We start from the raw sequence: 17,516 nt of genomic DNA on the forward strand, positions 1-17,516 counted from the left end.
GTGTATTTACATAATCAGATGTTTGAGTCTGAATATTACTTACCTGCTTTTTGTGCACATGCAAGCATGCATCTGATGCAATAATTAGTACATATTTCACTATTGGAATGTTGGGGTTCTTCCAAAATAATCGCGTGTAGAATAACTGTCTACAGGTTCTTTAACAGAAGGGTAAAGAATGTAAAGATTGAAGGATTTAATTCCGTAATTAAAACGTTCACGGTGTCAATATTTAAGAATGCCATCCTTACTACGTAATAATGATAGGAAAAAAATCAGTAAAATTGTAATTATAGTCTTTTGATAAACAGTAATACTAGGAGCACTTAAACACAACAGCTTCCAGTGTTGTAGTATCTTCTAACAAAAGCATTTTATTTTCTTGATAGAGAAAAACGTGAAAGGTAGTGTGAAAGCTGGCTATCTAAAGTACAAAGAAGAACCATCAAAACTACTGTCCGGAAACAAATTTCAAGAGCGTTATTTTGTCCTTACGGGAAGGAAACTTGCTTCTTTACAAGGATATGAAGGTACCATGAACTCTTCACCAGTTTAACCATAAAGGCTCCTTTAAACTTGCTTTTTCATATAGAAATGACAAACAGATGAACACTTATGATACTAAAAAAAATTTGTAGAATCTGGGGTTTTTATGTTCCTATTTCACAGAGATTTTAATAAAAGGAGTTTGTGTCAGTTGTTGCAATATTACAAGCTTTAAAAAATGTTTAGGAATGCCTACAGCTTGTGCTGCGATTTAGGTTTGTGAAAACCTTCCGTAGTAGCAGTAGTAGATGCAATATGGAGCTTAAGTGAGCTGCGTGCTGTTTTTTCATGGTATCTCACACAAAGCCTTTAGAAATTACAAGCAACAGGGTTCTTTTAACCTACAAATGTCATGATTGAAGAGATTATAGAAAGCAACGTCTCAATACACTAGCAAAATCTTCTCCTGCATCCCAGCAACCTTGTCTTTCCTCTTCGTTACTGAAAAGTTAAATGTGAACTACTTACACCAATGTATTCTCAGTCCTGCAAAAAAATATAGATACTATACCTCAGAATCTCACAGAAGCAAGTTTAAGTACACATAATAGAATGGTGGATTTAATATTAAGTATTTCATGGGAGTTTTCTTTGAAGAGTTCTTTTGGCTGTATGGAATTGGTATTAAAGTATAAAACTATGTAACATATGATGTGTACTACGCTGTCATTTTAGTTTTGAAAATTTCTGGTTAAAAATGTATATATTCTAAATTTTAATTTCGATTATTTTAATTTATTTTTGCTGATTGCTGGTTTTACCCATCCAGCAAATATATGTGGCTTGATGACCTTCATAAAGTACTCTGAGGAATTTTTTTGTTAGACAGAAGCTTACAGATTCGTTGCTAAAGTGAACTAATGCAAAACAAATATTGTTAACTAAAATTATATCCACAGTCTTGCAAGATAAAATGACCCAGAATGTCAAAATTGTCTCACAATTTACTGCTAGAACTCAAATTGGCACATATGTGAGAATATATTAATATGTCCATAAAACCTTAATTAGTATCTTGGAAAGAGTTTAAATGATCATTGTGCAGACTTACAATCTGCTTTTTGAGCCATTCTGCTTCATAAAGCATTAAATTCCTAAACTGGGGTGGAGTTTTTGATGGTATTACTTCTAAATTGTTTTGCATTTGTTTTTGTTCTTAAAAAAAAAAAAAAAAAAAAAAAAGATGCCACTTAGAAAATAGCTTATTTCAGTTTGTTTTACTTTCCTTTGAGAGATGTTGATCCACCACTAATAATTTCAGTTTAATTTCAAGTTATATTTAGAAATGAATAGTAAAAAAGGGTTGACACTGCAGATGGAAAAATTGCATTTAATAAGACTGCATGTGCTAATTAATTTATGAATTCTCATTAACAGCAAATTAGGTTTATATATGCAGGTGGAGATACATTCTGTTAAGTGTTTCTTTCTTATGTTCAGGAGCAATTATCAAAAAAGTAAAAAGTTTCCATGATATTATGTGTTCAATTACAATATTGCACTAATTGGCAGAAGCAGCATACCACTTTAATGTACTGTTGTTGAGAGAGATGCTCAAGCACAGAAAAATAGTTTCCTTAGGTGTATTTTCTTGTGAGAAGTGTGCTGTTGTTTAACTAAATCATACATTTTGTATGGGTGTCTATTCATTTTGGCAGCATTTTTGCTTTAAGTGGGAAGTTAGATGAGAAGACCAGACATAAAATTGTGTATTTGTTTTTTTCTTAAATGCTTTTGCCACCCTAGATTCTGGATAGCTTTTTTTTTTCCTTCTTCTTCACAGTGAAATATTAGATATTAAAAGCTATAAAGACAGAAATTGGGAAGCCAGGACAGTAAAGTCTATGAAGTAACTTTATGTACAGGGATTACAAAATTTGTTAAATACTTTGCTTAAATAAACCTGAACCATTTGGCCTATTAGTACGAAAGAGGAGTTACTGTGTTCTGTAGTAGATTTGTGCACTTTTTTCCAGTAACTTATCCTCAAGGCACTTTAATTTCTTCATACCTAGAGTGGATATGTGTCTGTTGTAGGTTGGCTGAAGGTAGTTTTTCCAAGGATCATAGGATAACTTGGGTAAGAAGGAACCTCTGTAGTCCAACTTCCTGTTCACAGCAGGGCCAGCAATGAGGTCAGAACAGGTTGTTCAGGGCTTGATCCATTCAAGTCTTGAAAACCCCCAAGGGCAGAGATTGCACAGCCTCTATGGGCAGCCTGTTCCAATACCTGACTCCTCATGGGAAAAAGTTTCTCTTTATATCCACCAGTGACAGGACCTGTGGGAATGGTGTGAAGCTGAGGCAGGGGAAGTTTAGGCTGGACATCAGGAAGAGGTTCTTCACCGAGAGCATGGTCGCACACTGGAACAGGCTCCCCAGTGAAGTAGTCACTGCACCAAGCCTGTCTGAATTTAAGAAGAGATTGGACTGTGCACTTAGTCACATGGTCTAAACTTTTGGGCAGACCTGTGCGGTGCCAGGAGTTGGACTTGATGATCCTTGTGGGTCCCTTCCAACTCGGGATATTCTATGATTCTATGAACCTTTCTAGTTTTGAATCATGCCAATTGCATTTCATCTTCCCATTGTGTAGCACCGTGAAGAGCCTCGCTCTGACTTCTTTGTAGCCTACCCATAGGTACTTGTGGGTTGCTGTTGGGTTCCCTCTGAAGCCATCTCTTCCCCTGGCTGAACAAGTCCAACAATCTCAACCTCTTGTAACAAGTCAAGTGCTCCACCCCCCAACCAGTTTGGTGGCCCTCTGCTAAACTCACTCCAGATTATTGATTCTTTTCCTCCATTGGGGGACCCAAAACTGGATGCAGGACTACAAGTGCTGAGGAGAGGGGGGGAAATCTCTTCACCCAGCCTACCAGCTGTGCTTCTGTTGACACAATCCTTCCTCGCTGCCAGGGCATACTGCCTGCTTATGCACAGCTTGCCATCTACCAGAACCCCAAGATTCTTCTCAGAAGAGCTACTCTCCATACTGTGTCACTGCAAGGTGCTCTTCTCAAGAGCAGGACTTGATGTTTATCCTTGCTGAATTTCATAAGGTTCTTTTTGGCCTGTTTCTTCAGCCTGTATAGATTCCTTGTGCTCCCAAGTGTATTGACTGGTCATATACGTTGCCATGCAAGCTTGATGATCGACTCTTCTAGGTCATTGCTGAAGCCGTTAAAAGTGACAGGACCCAGACCAGTCTGCCCCACAGGCCTGAAGTTAGAGTATATCTGATTAACCATTAGCCTCTGAATCTGATTGTGTAACTGGCATTGCCAATAGAGATGTGCATCCACTGAGACCATAACATCCCAGCTTGGACAGATTATTGTGGGAGACAAGTGTCAGAAGCCTTGATAAAGTTGGGGTAAATGACAACCATTGTTCTCCCCTCATGCACAGATCCAATCATTTTATTGTAGAAATCAATCATGTTGGTCATGTTGACTGTTCCCAGTAGCACTGTCTCTTCTATGTGCTTAGAAATGTGCTCCAAGAAACTCACTCCAAGATTTCCCCACGGACTACAATGAGTCTGGCAGGCAGTTAATTCCCCAAGTCATCTTTACAGTCCTTTCTGAGGGTGGGTGCAATGCATCCCTTTTTACAGTCATGATCATCAGTCAGTCCTGATCTCCATGACAGTTCCAAGATGACAGAGACCAACATTGCAAGGATGTCAGCCAGCATACTCAGCACTCTTGGACGCAGCCCATCTGATCCGATGGACTTGCATGACTTGAGTTTGCTCAAGTTATTCCTGAGTTTATCCAGTGCTCCTCTGGTGCTGTTTGTTATTCTCTTCCTTGAACCCCGCCTATAAGTATGGAGTGCTGGACCTCCATATGAAGACTGATGCAGTGAAGCTGACATGAAGGCTGATGCAGTGAAGATACTGGATACCTCAGTATTTAGGAGGAAATTCTTCACTCAGAGGGTGGTGAGGCACTGGAAGAGGTTGCACAGAGAGGTGGTGGATGCTCCTTCCCTGGAGGTGTTCAAGAGCAGGTTGGATGAGGCCCTGGGCAACCTGATCTAGTGGATGGTGTCCCTGCCCATGGCAGGAGGGTTGGAATTAGATGATCTTCAAGGTCTCTTCCAACCCTAGCCATTTTCTATGATGATCCATTCCATTATTACCTGGGTCTGCTGTTGCAAATTCACCATCCAGATTCAACGTTGGGCCTGTGTTTTCCATCTTCAGCTTTTTACTGCTAATGTATCAGTGTAGAAATTCTTCATGTTGCCCTTGATGTCCCTAGCACATCTCAGCTCCAAGTTTGGCTTTCAAAATACTATATCTACATTTCCTGAGTGGTGTTTCTTCATAGCCTATCCCTTCTTTCACCTCCTGTATACTGCCTTTTTCTGCACCGGAGCTTCACTATGAGACCAGTTCCACCTGAGCTGCTTACCTGATAAATTTGTTTTTGTGAGCATTGAGATGAATCATTCTTGATCTTGGAGAATGCTGTCCTTAAAGACCTGCCAGATTTCCTGAGGTTCTTTACTTTTCAAAGCTGCCTCCTCCCTAGGAAGTGGGAGCAAGTTCCATGAGCAAGCCAAAAGTTGCTCTTTTACCCTTAAGGTCTGTCCTCTGCTAACTATTCATCTTTATTCCCCTCAGGATCTTAAACACCACTCTTGTCATGGTTATTATGGTTAATGATACCATCTGTGAATAGCAGATTCAGCTGTGCATCACCCATTGTTTGCCCATCCAGTACTGGTGTCAAAAAGCTATTCCTGATACCCTGTAGAAATCTGCTCGATTGCTTGTGTCCCGCCATGTTTTCTTTCCATAAGATAATCATGGATAGCAAAGCTCTGCCCTTTCTAACAACACCACCAACAACAACCACCTACCTGCCCCTGGTTAGAATTGGTATTTGTTATCCAGTGACTTCCTTCAGTTGTTTAAAGACTTTGCTTATTTCATCCTGATTGAGTGGTCTGAAGCAAATACTTGCCATGATACTGTGCATTCCTTAGAAGAGCTCCTTTAACATAGAGGGCAACCCTCCCCTCTTTATTCTGTGACTGACTCATACTCCTGAAGAGCTTGTGTCCATCCAATGTAGCACTCCAGTCTTGTAACTTTCATCAGCACACCTCTATTACTCTGACCGTATTATAGTTTTGATTTCATGTTGACCTTGGGTTGTTGCTAATCAATCTTTTTCCAGTAATAGTGATTGGCACCCTTTGTTAATGGGAAAGAAAGAGAGGAAAAAAAAAAAACATAATGATCTGTTAGAAAAGAGTGGTGCAGTCCATAAGAGATGCCTAACTGTGAAGAGTTGCATGGTGTTTTTTCTTTTGTATGTTCCTGATACAATAATTAGAATCTTTATTTGCAGGCTAGCAAACCTGAAAAAGTGTTGCCTGTCAATTCCTTGAAGCTTTATCTTGGAGTGAAAAAGAAAATGAAGCCACCAACAAAGTAAGAATAGAAAAGAAAATAAGTTAAATACTGTCTAGAGAGGTACTGTAGTGTATTTGTGAAAGGGGAACATAAAATACTGGAACAGGAAAAAGTCAAGAAGCCAATTGAAGCATGCTGTATTAAATTACCCTCCATAATATTATTTGTTCTGTTGCTATCTCTGTTCTTGTCTTCTATGTTAACTCTTCTGTGCTAGGAAATTACTTTATTGATTGGCTTTCCTTAATCTTAAGTGTATTATCTCTTGTGGATATATTTGCTGCTAGCTCACTTAGTTTTGTAGTATGTGTCCTGCATTTCATTGTACACACATTCCTTGCACCAAGAAAAGGAGAAAAGAGAAAACCAACTAGTCATGGCCTTTAGTGACTGTCACCCTTGTTTAGTAAGGAATTATGTTTTTCAAGATCCTTGTTATTTTGATATTTCTCCTTCCAGATGAAGACTACAGTGCCCTTTACAAACATCATTGATGATGTCTCTGGAAAAAAGGAGTGAAAAATGACACCTGTTTTTCTCAGATGGTTCCAGTACTTACTCAGTCAAAGCCTTGAGACAATGAGACAATGTACATGAGTTCCTATCCGAGGGGACTCTAAGCAGACTGTAGATTGTAAGCAGATCTATCTGCTTGAACTTTACAGTAGGCATTTCAAAATGCCCCAAAAATATCTGCCCCAAATGCTCCAAATTTCAGTCTGAGAGTGTTGTCCAAAGGCTTCTTGAACTCCAGCAGGCTCGGTGCTGTGACCACTGCCCTGGGGAGCCTGTCCCAGTGCCTGACCACCCTCTGGGTGAAGAATCTTTTCCTAACACCTGGCCTGACCCTCGCCTGTCACAGCTCCATGCCATTCCCTGGGGTCCTGTCGCTGTCCCCAGAGAGCAGAGCTCAGCACCTGCCCCTCGTGAGGGAGCTGCAGGCCACTATGAGGCCTCCCCTCAGCCTGCTGTGCTCTGGGCTGAACAAACCAGGGGACTTGAGCCACTCCTCATACGTCTTCTGCTCTAGAAGCGGAAGTAACTTCCCTTCACCATCTTTGTAGCCCTCCTTTGGACAGTCTCTCTTAGTTTTTCTTTTTTTTTTTTAAAATCCTATTTTTACTGGGGTGCCCAAAACTGCACACAGTAGTTGACGTGAGGCTGCAGCAGCACAGAGTATAGCGGGACAATCACTTCACCATCAAACCCACAATTTCATTCTAGATTTACAGTACACAGTGAAACTTTGTAAAACAACAACAACAACAAAAAATGCTATATAATTGATCCCTGTATTTTGAGGAAAATGTCCCTGTCTTGAGTTTCTGGAACTAATTTTTGATATTTTTTTTTTCAGCTGGGGAATTGCAGTGTTTTCTGAAAAGCACCAGTGGTATGTAAACATGAGACACATCTGATTGGTTTAACTTCAGTGTTTAGTGTTCCTTGAAATGTTCAATTTCAAAATAATATTCACTAGTTTTAAAACATTATTTTGCTTAAACATTGACATTTTGTTACATTTTTCTTATTATGTAAGAAATCACAGTTGATATGTTTTGGTAGTCTTTTGGCAGTTAGGTGTCTGTCTCCTTCCTGTGACCTTAAATCAGCAAACAGTTTTAAAATATATCATTCTAAATTTTTGAAATCTATACACACGCTTTAAACTAAGCAGATGCATTCTCTTCAAATAGAGTAAAGTGATAATTTGAGTTATTAATAATTCCCTATCTTTTTATGGGAGTGTTAATAAAAAAACATTGACAGAATTAATAAATAAACAAAAGTACTGTTTAAACTTGTTTAGAAACATTCTTTAATATGTGTAGACGCAACGTGATTTTTGTGTTGTTTGTATGTTGCATTCTAGGCATATATGTTGTGATGGACAGGATACGCAGATGGAGTGGATGATCAGCATTTTTACGGCACAGGTACTAATCTGATCAAATACAAGAAATGTAATTTTTACTGTTATGCAAATACTGTTTAACAGTGATATGAATTTGTTATACATGTGTTACAGATAAAAGTGGAAATACCATTAAGGTGTTTGGAGTACTAAGTGTAATAAAACTGCAAAGAAAAGATGGTCTTAGTCTATGAAGATTATTGTGTATAATCACATTTTTATATGAAAGCTAAGTACTTTGCAAATAAGGGAGGAGAATGTTACATTATATTCTGGCATCCTTTTTTTTTTTTTTTTTCCCTGCTGTGTACTAGGGAAGCTGGTTAAAGAAAGACAAGTCAATTCCTTTGTAGCAATAAACCTCTTTGGGGTGAAATTCTGGCTGATGACCCAAAGGGTATATCTGTATCCCACAGCGCCTGAGTGCTCTTTTTCTGCTCGCTACTTTGGATGCATGCAAGGTAATCATCAAAACAGGTTCCCTGTTTCAACACACAGCGATGGTAACAGTCCTTGTCGGAGAGCTGTGCCAACACAGTCATGTTTCTCTGGTATCCAAGTTAGCTTGGTTAACACCAGCAATTCATTGGGTCAGATAGGCACTATCTTAAATTAAGTAATCTTCTACTTGTTACTAGATTGCAAATAAGAAGGGTGTAAGCCTGAGCGCCATGAAGGAAAGATAGGTCAGTTGCATGATTCAGCCTGACAGGAGGCTGGAGCAGACTTTAAGGGTTTAAAAGGATTTTGTATTTATGTCTGATATATTCTTGCCTTACCAGTGGCATTCAAGGAACTTTGAGGGATATCGCTGAATAAACATCGCAGATTTATGGCTGTGAGCTTTACATATTACATAAAGTGGGGCTAGAAACAGGGCTGTTGCAATGCATACTTAGTGGAGAATTTTTAAAACAGAATCTGTATCTTTGACCTTCATAGATAGTAGTGCCAGAAGTACAATGCATGCCTTGTAGGTAAGACTTCCAAATTTTTGTCTTATTCAGCTCCCTTAACTGAAGTAACTATTGTAGTTTCTATGGAAACAGACACCAGTCCTGGCATGTATCTCGTGGGCATAACATGAACAGTGTCTTGACAAATAGGCTTAAAGTTTATTGATATAGGCTACTTAGAAATAACTCATACCAGCTTTGTATATCTGAAAGCCTTCTGACATGAAATAACAAGAAAGGCAATCAATTGGGATTCTGATCAGGTAGTGTGGTATGTAGAATGTTCCTATGACAATATAGATCAAAAGCTGAGAGATGGTGATCAATATTCAGGAGATTTCTAAAAACAACAGCAAAAAAAATCCTTTCACATGCCTTTAAAAGAAAAAAAACAATTGTGAATGCTGTTTTTTTTCCGAAAACTTCATTCTCTTGAGGGCAATGAATTAACAATACTAATAAACTACATTGGGATTTTTTTTTTTAAATCAGCATTCTGGACATCAGTAAAAGTTATCAGATCTTTAAGTTACTTGAGAAATTATGTGCTAGTGAAGCCAGTTTGTTGTATTTTTTTAATTACAATGTAGTGCTGAAAATTTACAGTGAAAATCTTTCCTTGAGAATGTAACTGCTCATGTTGCTAAAGCTTAATGTAAGATCTCCAAATGTTTTGTATCACATGGCACCAGACAATTATCATCATATTATCCCCTTTCTAAACTAGAAAAGTGTAAATGTCAACTGAGGTTATTATTTCTAGTTAGAATTTTCAAAGTGAGGCCATCTTTAGGAAAGATAGCTTTCTTTTACCTTATCCATTAAAACAGTATTTTAAACCTTTTATGTTAGAGAGGCTGCAGGCAGTACATTTTATTTATATCAGTAGAATAGCTGAACTGAAATTACAAATTGAGAAATACTCTAAGGAATGTTTTGAAGTGGTAACACATTTACATTAAATTATCCAGTGCAATTAGGAGAGAGAAAAATCTGCTACCATGCTTAGAAATGCTTGACCAGAACAGGACTTTATTGGTAATTAATAGCAGTACTATTTTTTTTTCTCCTCTTTCTCATGTTTATTCCTATAGTATAAACAGTACAGAGAATCTAAATGGCAAAGTTGTATGTACGACTGCAATAACGAGTATTTTTGATATATAAAGTCAAGTTAGTCCAGAGATTATTCACCTTATACTTTAAGCTGGTAAATACTAAAAGGGTTTGAGGGACCACCATAGTTTCTTTCAGTGCTATACAGTCAGTCTGAAAAATATGGCTGAAACTTGATTCTTTATGTGAATTTGTACTAAACTATTATAGAATTAATAATGTATATAACATACAATTGGAAATAATTAATTTCCATGAAGATGGACACAATAGTATACTTCCAATTCCATTGCCTTTGATCAACTATAGATAGGTCAGTATATTACCATGTGGTGCAGTTGAGCAGATAGGTCAAAACTATGAGTAAATACATTTATTATGTGACCTAATACATTGCTAGTATTTCTGATGTATTTTCCCAGAGTTCTATTTTTAGAAATGTTACAGACACAAAAGAGAAATCAGGTTATGTAAGAGACAGGGATAGTTTCCTGAACCTTCCTGAAAATTAAGGGAGGCAGTTTCCTTCACATACTTGCTTAAAGCTTCTCAGTCACTTTCTGAATCACATTTGTTTTTTATGTCTTGATCCGCAATAAATTGGTTTTTGTTGGCAATATCTGCCCTTTCAAATAAAATGTTCTTAATGTTCCATTGGAAGAAAGATGAATGTTCTTTATGTTCACCAGGGAGAGCTCTTACAACAAACGTTTATATCACCGTGGTCAGTACCATGTGTAAGAATTTTTTTGTTCCATAATAATGTTCATCTATGAGAATTTTTTTCTAAATAAGGAGCTGATAGTCCTCTATTCTAAGTTGCTGTGCTCAGTCAATAATCACTCATTCTGCTGGCTTATTATTAATAACATTGCTTTTACTGGCAGGCCACCTGCAAGTGTGATCGCAGCTCCACAAATGGACTTTGTATACAGTCTTGAAGAGATAGCATCTTAAGTCAAGGATGTGGGAGATTGAAAAACATAAAAACAATAAATGACACTGAAGATTTTGGCACCTATGAAAAGATACCTATTAAAGATTTGAACAGTGTGACAGAAGTTTTTAGATTGAAAGGGACCTCTGAAGATCATATAGTCCAATCCCTTTGCTCAAAGCTAGAGCAGGGTGCTTAGGTCTATGTCCAGTCAGATTTAAATAATTCCCAGGATGCACTCCACAACCTCTTTGGGTAATTTGTTCCAGTGTTTGTCCACTCTCACAGTAAAAAAAAAATAAATAAATTTGTGTGCTAGGAAAAAAAATATTAGTTCTAATGCTTTGGATTAGACTTTTGCTAATATTTACACAAAACATTCTCAGCTTTCATTATGTTTCTTTTGTAGTATTTCTGACTTGCCAATTTCCTTTGGGGTTTTGCTAATTTAGCTTTGTGTACTCATCTCCAAGCTTTAGTAACTATTCTTCTGTAGACTTCATACATCCTCTCTGATTTGTAGAGTCTCATGTTGAAGGGTTTTTTCAAAAAACACTCCTACTCTACCTTGCTCAGAACTTGTCTGTCACGTTATCATTAACTTCACCAGGGGACTTGGAGAGCTTTGAGGACATTTGCTCAAATTTCTACATGTGAAATTCTCATATGTATAGATTTCATGCTGGTGAAAGTTCATTCTGGATATTTTGTAGAAAGAGATTTTAACATTTTATTTGAAATTTTCAGTTAAGGCTATTTTTCTTCCTTTCTCTTCCCAGCCATGTTTTTTACTTAAAATAAAGCTGCATACTTTGGGGTTACCCCCAGAATTGACCTGTTTTAGTAGAGCCAAAGCAAAGTCTATTATTGACGGCAATCTGTATGTTTTTGGGGCATTGAGAATGTCAAGCCATTTCATTTTGTATAGCACATGCAGTTATTGTAGAATAAGCAATGATTTTCTCCTAAATTATTGATATAAATTTTTAAACACCCTTGCAAATTGAGATAGTTTTATTTCAGAAACTTTTACAGTCTATTCTGAAAGCATGTTTTTGTGGAATTTAAAAATTATGAAACAGATGTGTTTGTCTACTTTCTATTCCTAGTATATAATTGTATTGATACATAATGTGGAGGAAAGATGAAAATACATGAAAATTGTATAGAGACAATTTGGTTCTGTTCATTCAGGATTGTGCAGCATTTACAAGCTACTAATTTAATCTTAGGCACCATATTGCTTGCCCCCTTCTCACACGAGGAAAAAAAAAAGTGTGGTGCAGAAGATGGCTCTTCCAAGACAGTTTTATATACAGAACAATGTTGTGTTTTTATGAAACTGCACTCCAAAAATAAGGATTTTTTTTTGTTCTTCAGCATGCCGATATATGGCCGCCTGCTGGAAAAGCAAGAAAACAGTCCATAACTAAAAGTCCAAAGATTGGAGGCTTACCACTAATTCCCATTCAACAGGAGAAGAACACTTGTAAAATCAGAGGGAGTATAGAAGTAAGTGGGATTTAAAGTTTATGTGGAACTTCTAATGACAATGCTATATTTCTAAATAGTCCAGTAATAATGAACTCTCTAGAGCTGGGTAAAAGTAAAGTATAGGTGCTCTTATTGTCAATGTCCTTTTCATTCTCTAGTCATTAAAGGAACAGTTAGGACAATTTAATGCTAAAAAATAAAATGATTATGACCTAATTTTGTGTCAGCTCTTTGTTTGGTCAATAAATCAATAGTAGATTTTTTTGTTTATTTATTGAGCAAGGATTGCTCATTAGAAGTAAATAGGACTTTTACCCAGTAATATACTGCATGTTATTACAGTTTTATGATAATGTCCTTGAAAACTGTCCTTCTTATATATTTTATCATATCTTTTCTTCTCTTCTCTCTGAAGTAACTATTCAGTATTAGTTATTTGCTCTGTGAATGTAATGGGAAAGTTCAGATGGAACTAACTGTGATATATTTAAGCTGTAATATTTTTAGTCTCAAAGAACAAGGTCAGGGTTTAAATGCAGCTCTTTGTGGAGACTGACTACACTACACTATGTGCACTGATGATATGTCTCAACCTCATCATATTAGCTTCAGATGAATTTCTGTCATCTGCACAGAGGTACAGGTGCCTATGGGGAGAATTGACTTGCCTTACTTTCAGCTCAGAAGAAGCAGTTGTAGTGGAGGCACAGGTCTGGTTAAACTAATGGTAAAGATTCTGAATGCAGAAGAGAAGGAGTATTGAAAGAGAACAGCTTGGACCTTTTACTGTATGCAGTATGAGTTCTTCCATGCTTTGATAAGATTTTGATGGGAGGTAAATTATGTGGAACGTTATCACTATTTAGAGACTGTTTCAGACAGAGATTGGTGAAGTTGACTCAGTTCCATAACAAACCAAAAGCAAAGATAGGAGCAATACTACCTTTGTAGAAGCTTTATCTACAAGCAATTCCATCTTTGTGTCTTTTGTTATGCTTTCTTCATGCGTTTCTTTTCTTCCTTAACAAAGAATTATAACACAATGTAATTGCAGTTATCATTTTCCTCTTTTCATTTGTCCTTTCATTTTAGCATTTTCTCAGAAAGCACTTCTGCAACTCTTTGATAAATTTCCTTTAATGTTTGCATTTTAAAACTTTTTTAATGAAAGGAAATAACAGGTCCTGTCATTCAAAAAACTTCAAAACCCTTAGGTATGTTTCTTAACTCTCCTGTATTCTTGATTCTAGATGTAGAATCTGTGATAGGCTGTTTGTGATACCTACAAATCCAGACCTTGTAGGATAGAGGTTTTATTGGATTTTGAGCTTCAGTATTTTAAATCCTTAATACCTTACGGTACCAGCAAGATTTTTTTATTTTTATTTTTTATGCTGTGCTTCATTAGCGAGGACTACAATGTTTTCTACAGTGCAGCTCAGAGGAAGCCTGCATTTAATCACGAAAGTACAAAATCTCAGTTTTCATTAATTATCATCATTTTGGTATTTATGACTAGACTTTGGCAATGTTTATACAAAGGATGATTGCGTACTTGAAGAAGATTAACACCAAATTATATAATGGAAAAAGAAAATTAACACTTTTTTTTTTTACATGGAATGTCAAAATTGGAATGAACAGTTAAAGATGGTTAGAAAGTGAGTATAAGATATGGTTAATTAAGGAAAAATACTGTCAGCAGTGTAGTTAATAAAGCAATATGTATCCTTTTGTAGACTACAACTTCAGTCTTCCACAGATTTGTAGTGCTTGTCCAATATGCAAAAATACTATCATTTACAGCATTAAAGATGAATAACAGAAGCGAGCGTTTTCGGAAGTATGCTGGTTTATGAAATATCCAGGTCTGCTCACAGGATAGTGTGTAAATTTGCAGTGGAAATGTGATTTAATTTGTCTTCATGTAGGCAGGGAAAGTGACCCAAAGTTTTCCAGACAGGGAAAGAAGTGATGTCTTTGTGATGTAAAGATGGATGGGAAAACCCCCAAATATACCCAGACATCAACAAATGTAAAGTCAATGTTCTGTGCTAAAATGGCTGTATAGCATCTTTCTATTTTTTTCACTGATATTTATTGGAAGTAGTTTTAATGTGTGATAACATAAAAATATAATACAGAACATTTGAAAACGCTTGTATAACTACCAATTTTCCTAATAACAATTATGATCAGAAGACTCCTGTATCTTTTCCTATAATACTTGTTGCATACCTGGAAAGTAGTCCAATTAAAATATGAATATGAATAACTTTTTAACTGAAATAGCAATACATGGCAGTATATCTGCAGTAAAGCTGTACGGCCTTGTTTCAAAATACAGCAAGATTGAGGTATGAAGAAAAACTTTCTGACTTAGAATAAGTTATACCTGTGTAGAGTTTTGAAAGAAACACGATTTCAAAGGGCTAATCTATATGAATAGATTTATTCCGTGTCTTTGGTTAAGATGTACAAAAGAAAGAAATATGTTAGATGTACGTATTATCAATTTGTTCACTAATTATTTGATTAAGGATCAGAAATTTAGAGGCAAAACAGTTTCTTCTACCTTGAAATTGTTGTTTTTTACATTAGGAGCTACTGGGAGAAGAGTATGGAATCCAGCAGTGTAATTTATAGTATGTGACTACCAGTAGGCAGTAGATCCAACTACAAAGAAATAATAAGAAATTTCACGTGGCAGTTTTGTTTGTAAATCATTTTGATAAGGGAACGTGTTACTGTTACTGCTCTAATTTGAGCAACAGAATTTGACTCCATCAGTTTAATATTTTAATAACACGCATATCTGGGCATTAGAATTTCTGCATATACTGAATATACTCTAAAAACACCATATGCTGAATCTATATTAATGGGCTACCTGCCAATATACACGACTATTTCAGAAAACTAAGCATCCTTTAAATTTGAGAGCTGTATTTGATCTATTCCTGCTTCCATTTTATAAACCCTTCTTTGGGAAATAGGGTAAAAAAAAAAAAAGGGGGGGGCTCCTGCTATACCCAGATTAGAAGAATTATTTCAGAAGTATAGTCAGTGTTTTTCTTCTCAGAATAAGCAAAATTGAAACGTGATGTACAAAAGTCTGTAAATAGAATATTGTTGCTCCTGATTGAACTTCAAGACTAATTTATATCTTAGTTTGCTAAGTAACAGTAGACAGCTTGGATCATGTTACTGTTTTCTGAAAGGTACTGCATGACAGTTTACATTTCACACATTTTACATTTCGCATACTGTGTGTATATTATCACAGATATTCCTTCTATTACTGTTTTATTAGTTGAACTTGAATCACTGACAGATGCTAATCTCACTGCTTTCTTGTTCATGCAAGTTACAAAAATATGTTAAATGGAAAATGATAGCTTTTTCAAACATTTAGCAGGACAGAACTCCCTGCATTCATGAGACATTGGGACAGATTCTCATGTGTCTTGAACATTTTTTTCACTGAATATAGATGAACGTATTAAACCTTAGGATACTGCTTGCTGGCCTAGATAGTAGCAGGTGATTCTCAATTGATAAAAATTGTTACTGATGTGTCCTGGTTTCAGTTAGGACAGAGTTAATTTTCCTCCTAGTAGCTGGCAGGGTGCTATGTTTTGGATTAGAATGAGAAGAGCGCTGATAACATGCTGATGTTTTAATTGTTGTAGAGCAGTGCTTACACCAAGCCAAGGACTTTTCAGCCTCTCTCTGTCCTGCTAGCGAGCAGGCTAGGGATGCAGCAGAAGCTGGGAGGGGACAGACCCAGGACAGCTGACCCAAACTGGCCAAAGGGGTATTCCATACCATCTGACGTCATGCTGAACAATATATAGGGGTGGCTAGCCGGGGTGGAGGGGGTGGCCGGCTGCTCGGGGATAGGCTGGGCATCGGTCAATGGGTGGTGAGCAATTGCATTGTGCATCACTTATTTCGTACACATTATTACTATTAATACTATTATTATTATTATTATTGTTGTTATTCTTTTCCCTGTCTTAATAAACTGTCTTTATCTCAACTCACAGGCTTCACTTTCCCGTTTCTCTCCCCCATCCCGGAGAGGGAGGGGGGAGGGTGAGCGAACGGCTGTGTGGTGTTTGACTGTCAGCCGGGCTAAACCACAACATGATGTCAGTAAAATTTAAAGTTTCCAGGCAAGCTAAAGGTCTACTCTATAGCATGCAGTGATGGTAATCCATGTAGCAGTATGAATGTTCGTGTGCATTGTTGTTCTGGGACTTTATTTTTGCATGTCCAGGCCACCGATGCCTTGTTGTTAATGTTCAGTCTTCATTCTCAGTGACTGCAAGTAAAAATACTGTTCCCCTTAATGCTAAAAATGATATAGTGATATGACAAAAACAAACAAAAAAACACCTTTATCTGGTCTTTCTAAAAAACTTGTGATTTTATATCATCCAAATATTTGTTTCTTTTACTATTAAATAGATGCTAACTCAGGTGAGCTACCAAGACTGCACAAATAGAGCTGTTGTATAGCTTAGATCTCTTTAATGGAAACATTTAATATTTACTATATTCCTTCTTACACAGCACCTAATTTGCTGTATCAACACTCATTTGCTGTCATTATGAAGAAACAAATCTGGCCTTAAAGCAAATAAGACAAATAAGAATGGTAGGGAAATTTATTGTATTACATCTGCTCAGATGCTGTGGCAGTAGGCAGATCATTGCATTTGTGGAGTAGCCTTATAGTTGCAGAGGAAACTGAGGTCTTAGAATTCTTTTTCTTTCATGTGTGACATCTTTGACTGCTAGAAAACACACAAAGCTAAGGGAAACTTAGTTTTTTCTTTCTGTCTTTCTTGTGCATCTCTTCTGTTTGGCTGGATTATTGTGGAGTTACTCATGCATAGCATATGAGCAAATTGTCTCTCATGGAATCTTGATACTTCATATATGTTAAAGCAACCACGGAAAATCATATTGAAACACTAGAGGGGAGATGATTTAGGTATATCTACATGAGTATCTGAGTTAGGATCAGGAGGGCACTTTAGGAGCAAATCTTCTAGTTGTTCCATCTACTGTTTTGTTTTGTATTATGAACTGGTTCTGGACCATGCGAACTTG

The 17,516-nt window shown here is 36.8% G+C and overlaps 1 protein-coding gene across 1 annotated transcript in view; it reads left to right on the forward strand.

Annotated features, from left to right (window-relative positions):
- The window catches only part of ARAP2 (ArfGAP with RhoGAP domain, ankyrin repeat and PH domain 2), a 128,857-nt gene that overhangs the window by 105,576 nt on the left and 5,765 nt on the right, over positions 1-17,516 (forward strand). Inside the window, 6 exon segments of the mRNA XM_040555449.1 lie at positions 390-490; positions 492-530; positions 5,913-5,995; positions 7,335-7,370; positions 7,851-7,914; positions 12,282-12,413. Of these exon segments, the coding sequence (XP_040411383.1) occupies positions 390-490; positions 492-530; positions 5,913-5,995; positions 7,335-7,370; positions 7,851-7,914; positions 12,282-12,413 (455 nt within the window).

This window comes from Cygnus olor, chromosome 4 (genome assembly GCF_009769625.2).
Source record: "Cygnus olor isolate bCygOlo1 chromosome 4, bCygOlo1.pri.v2, whole genome shotgun sequence".
NCBI lineage: Eukaryota > Metazoa > Chordata > Aves > Anseriformes > Anatidae > Cygnus > Cygnus olor.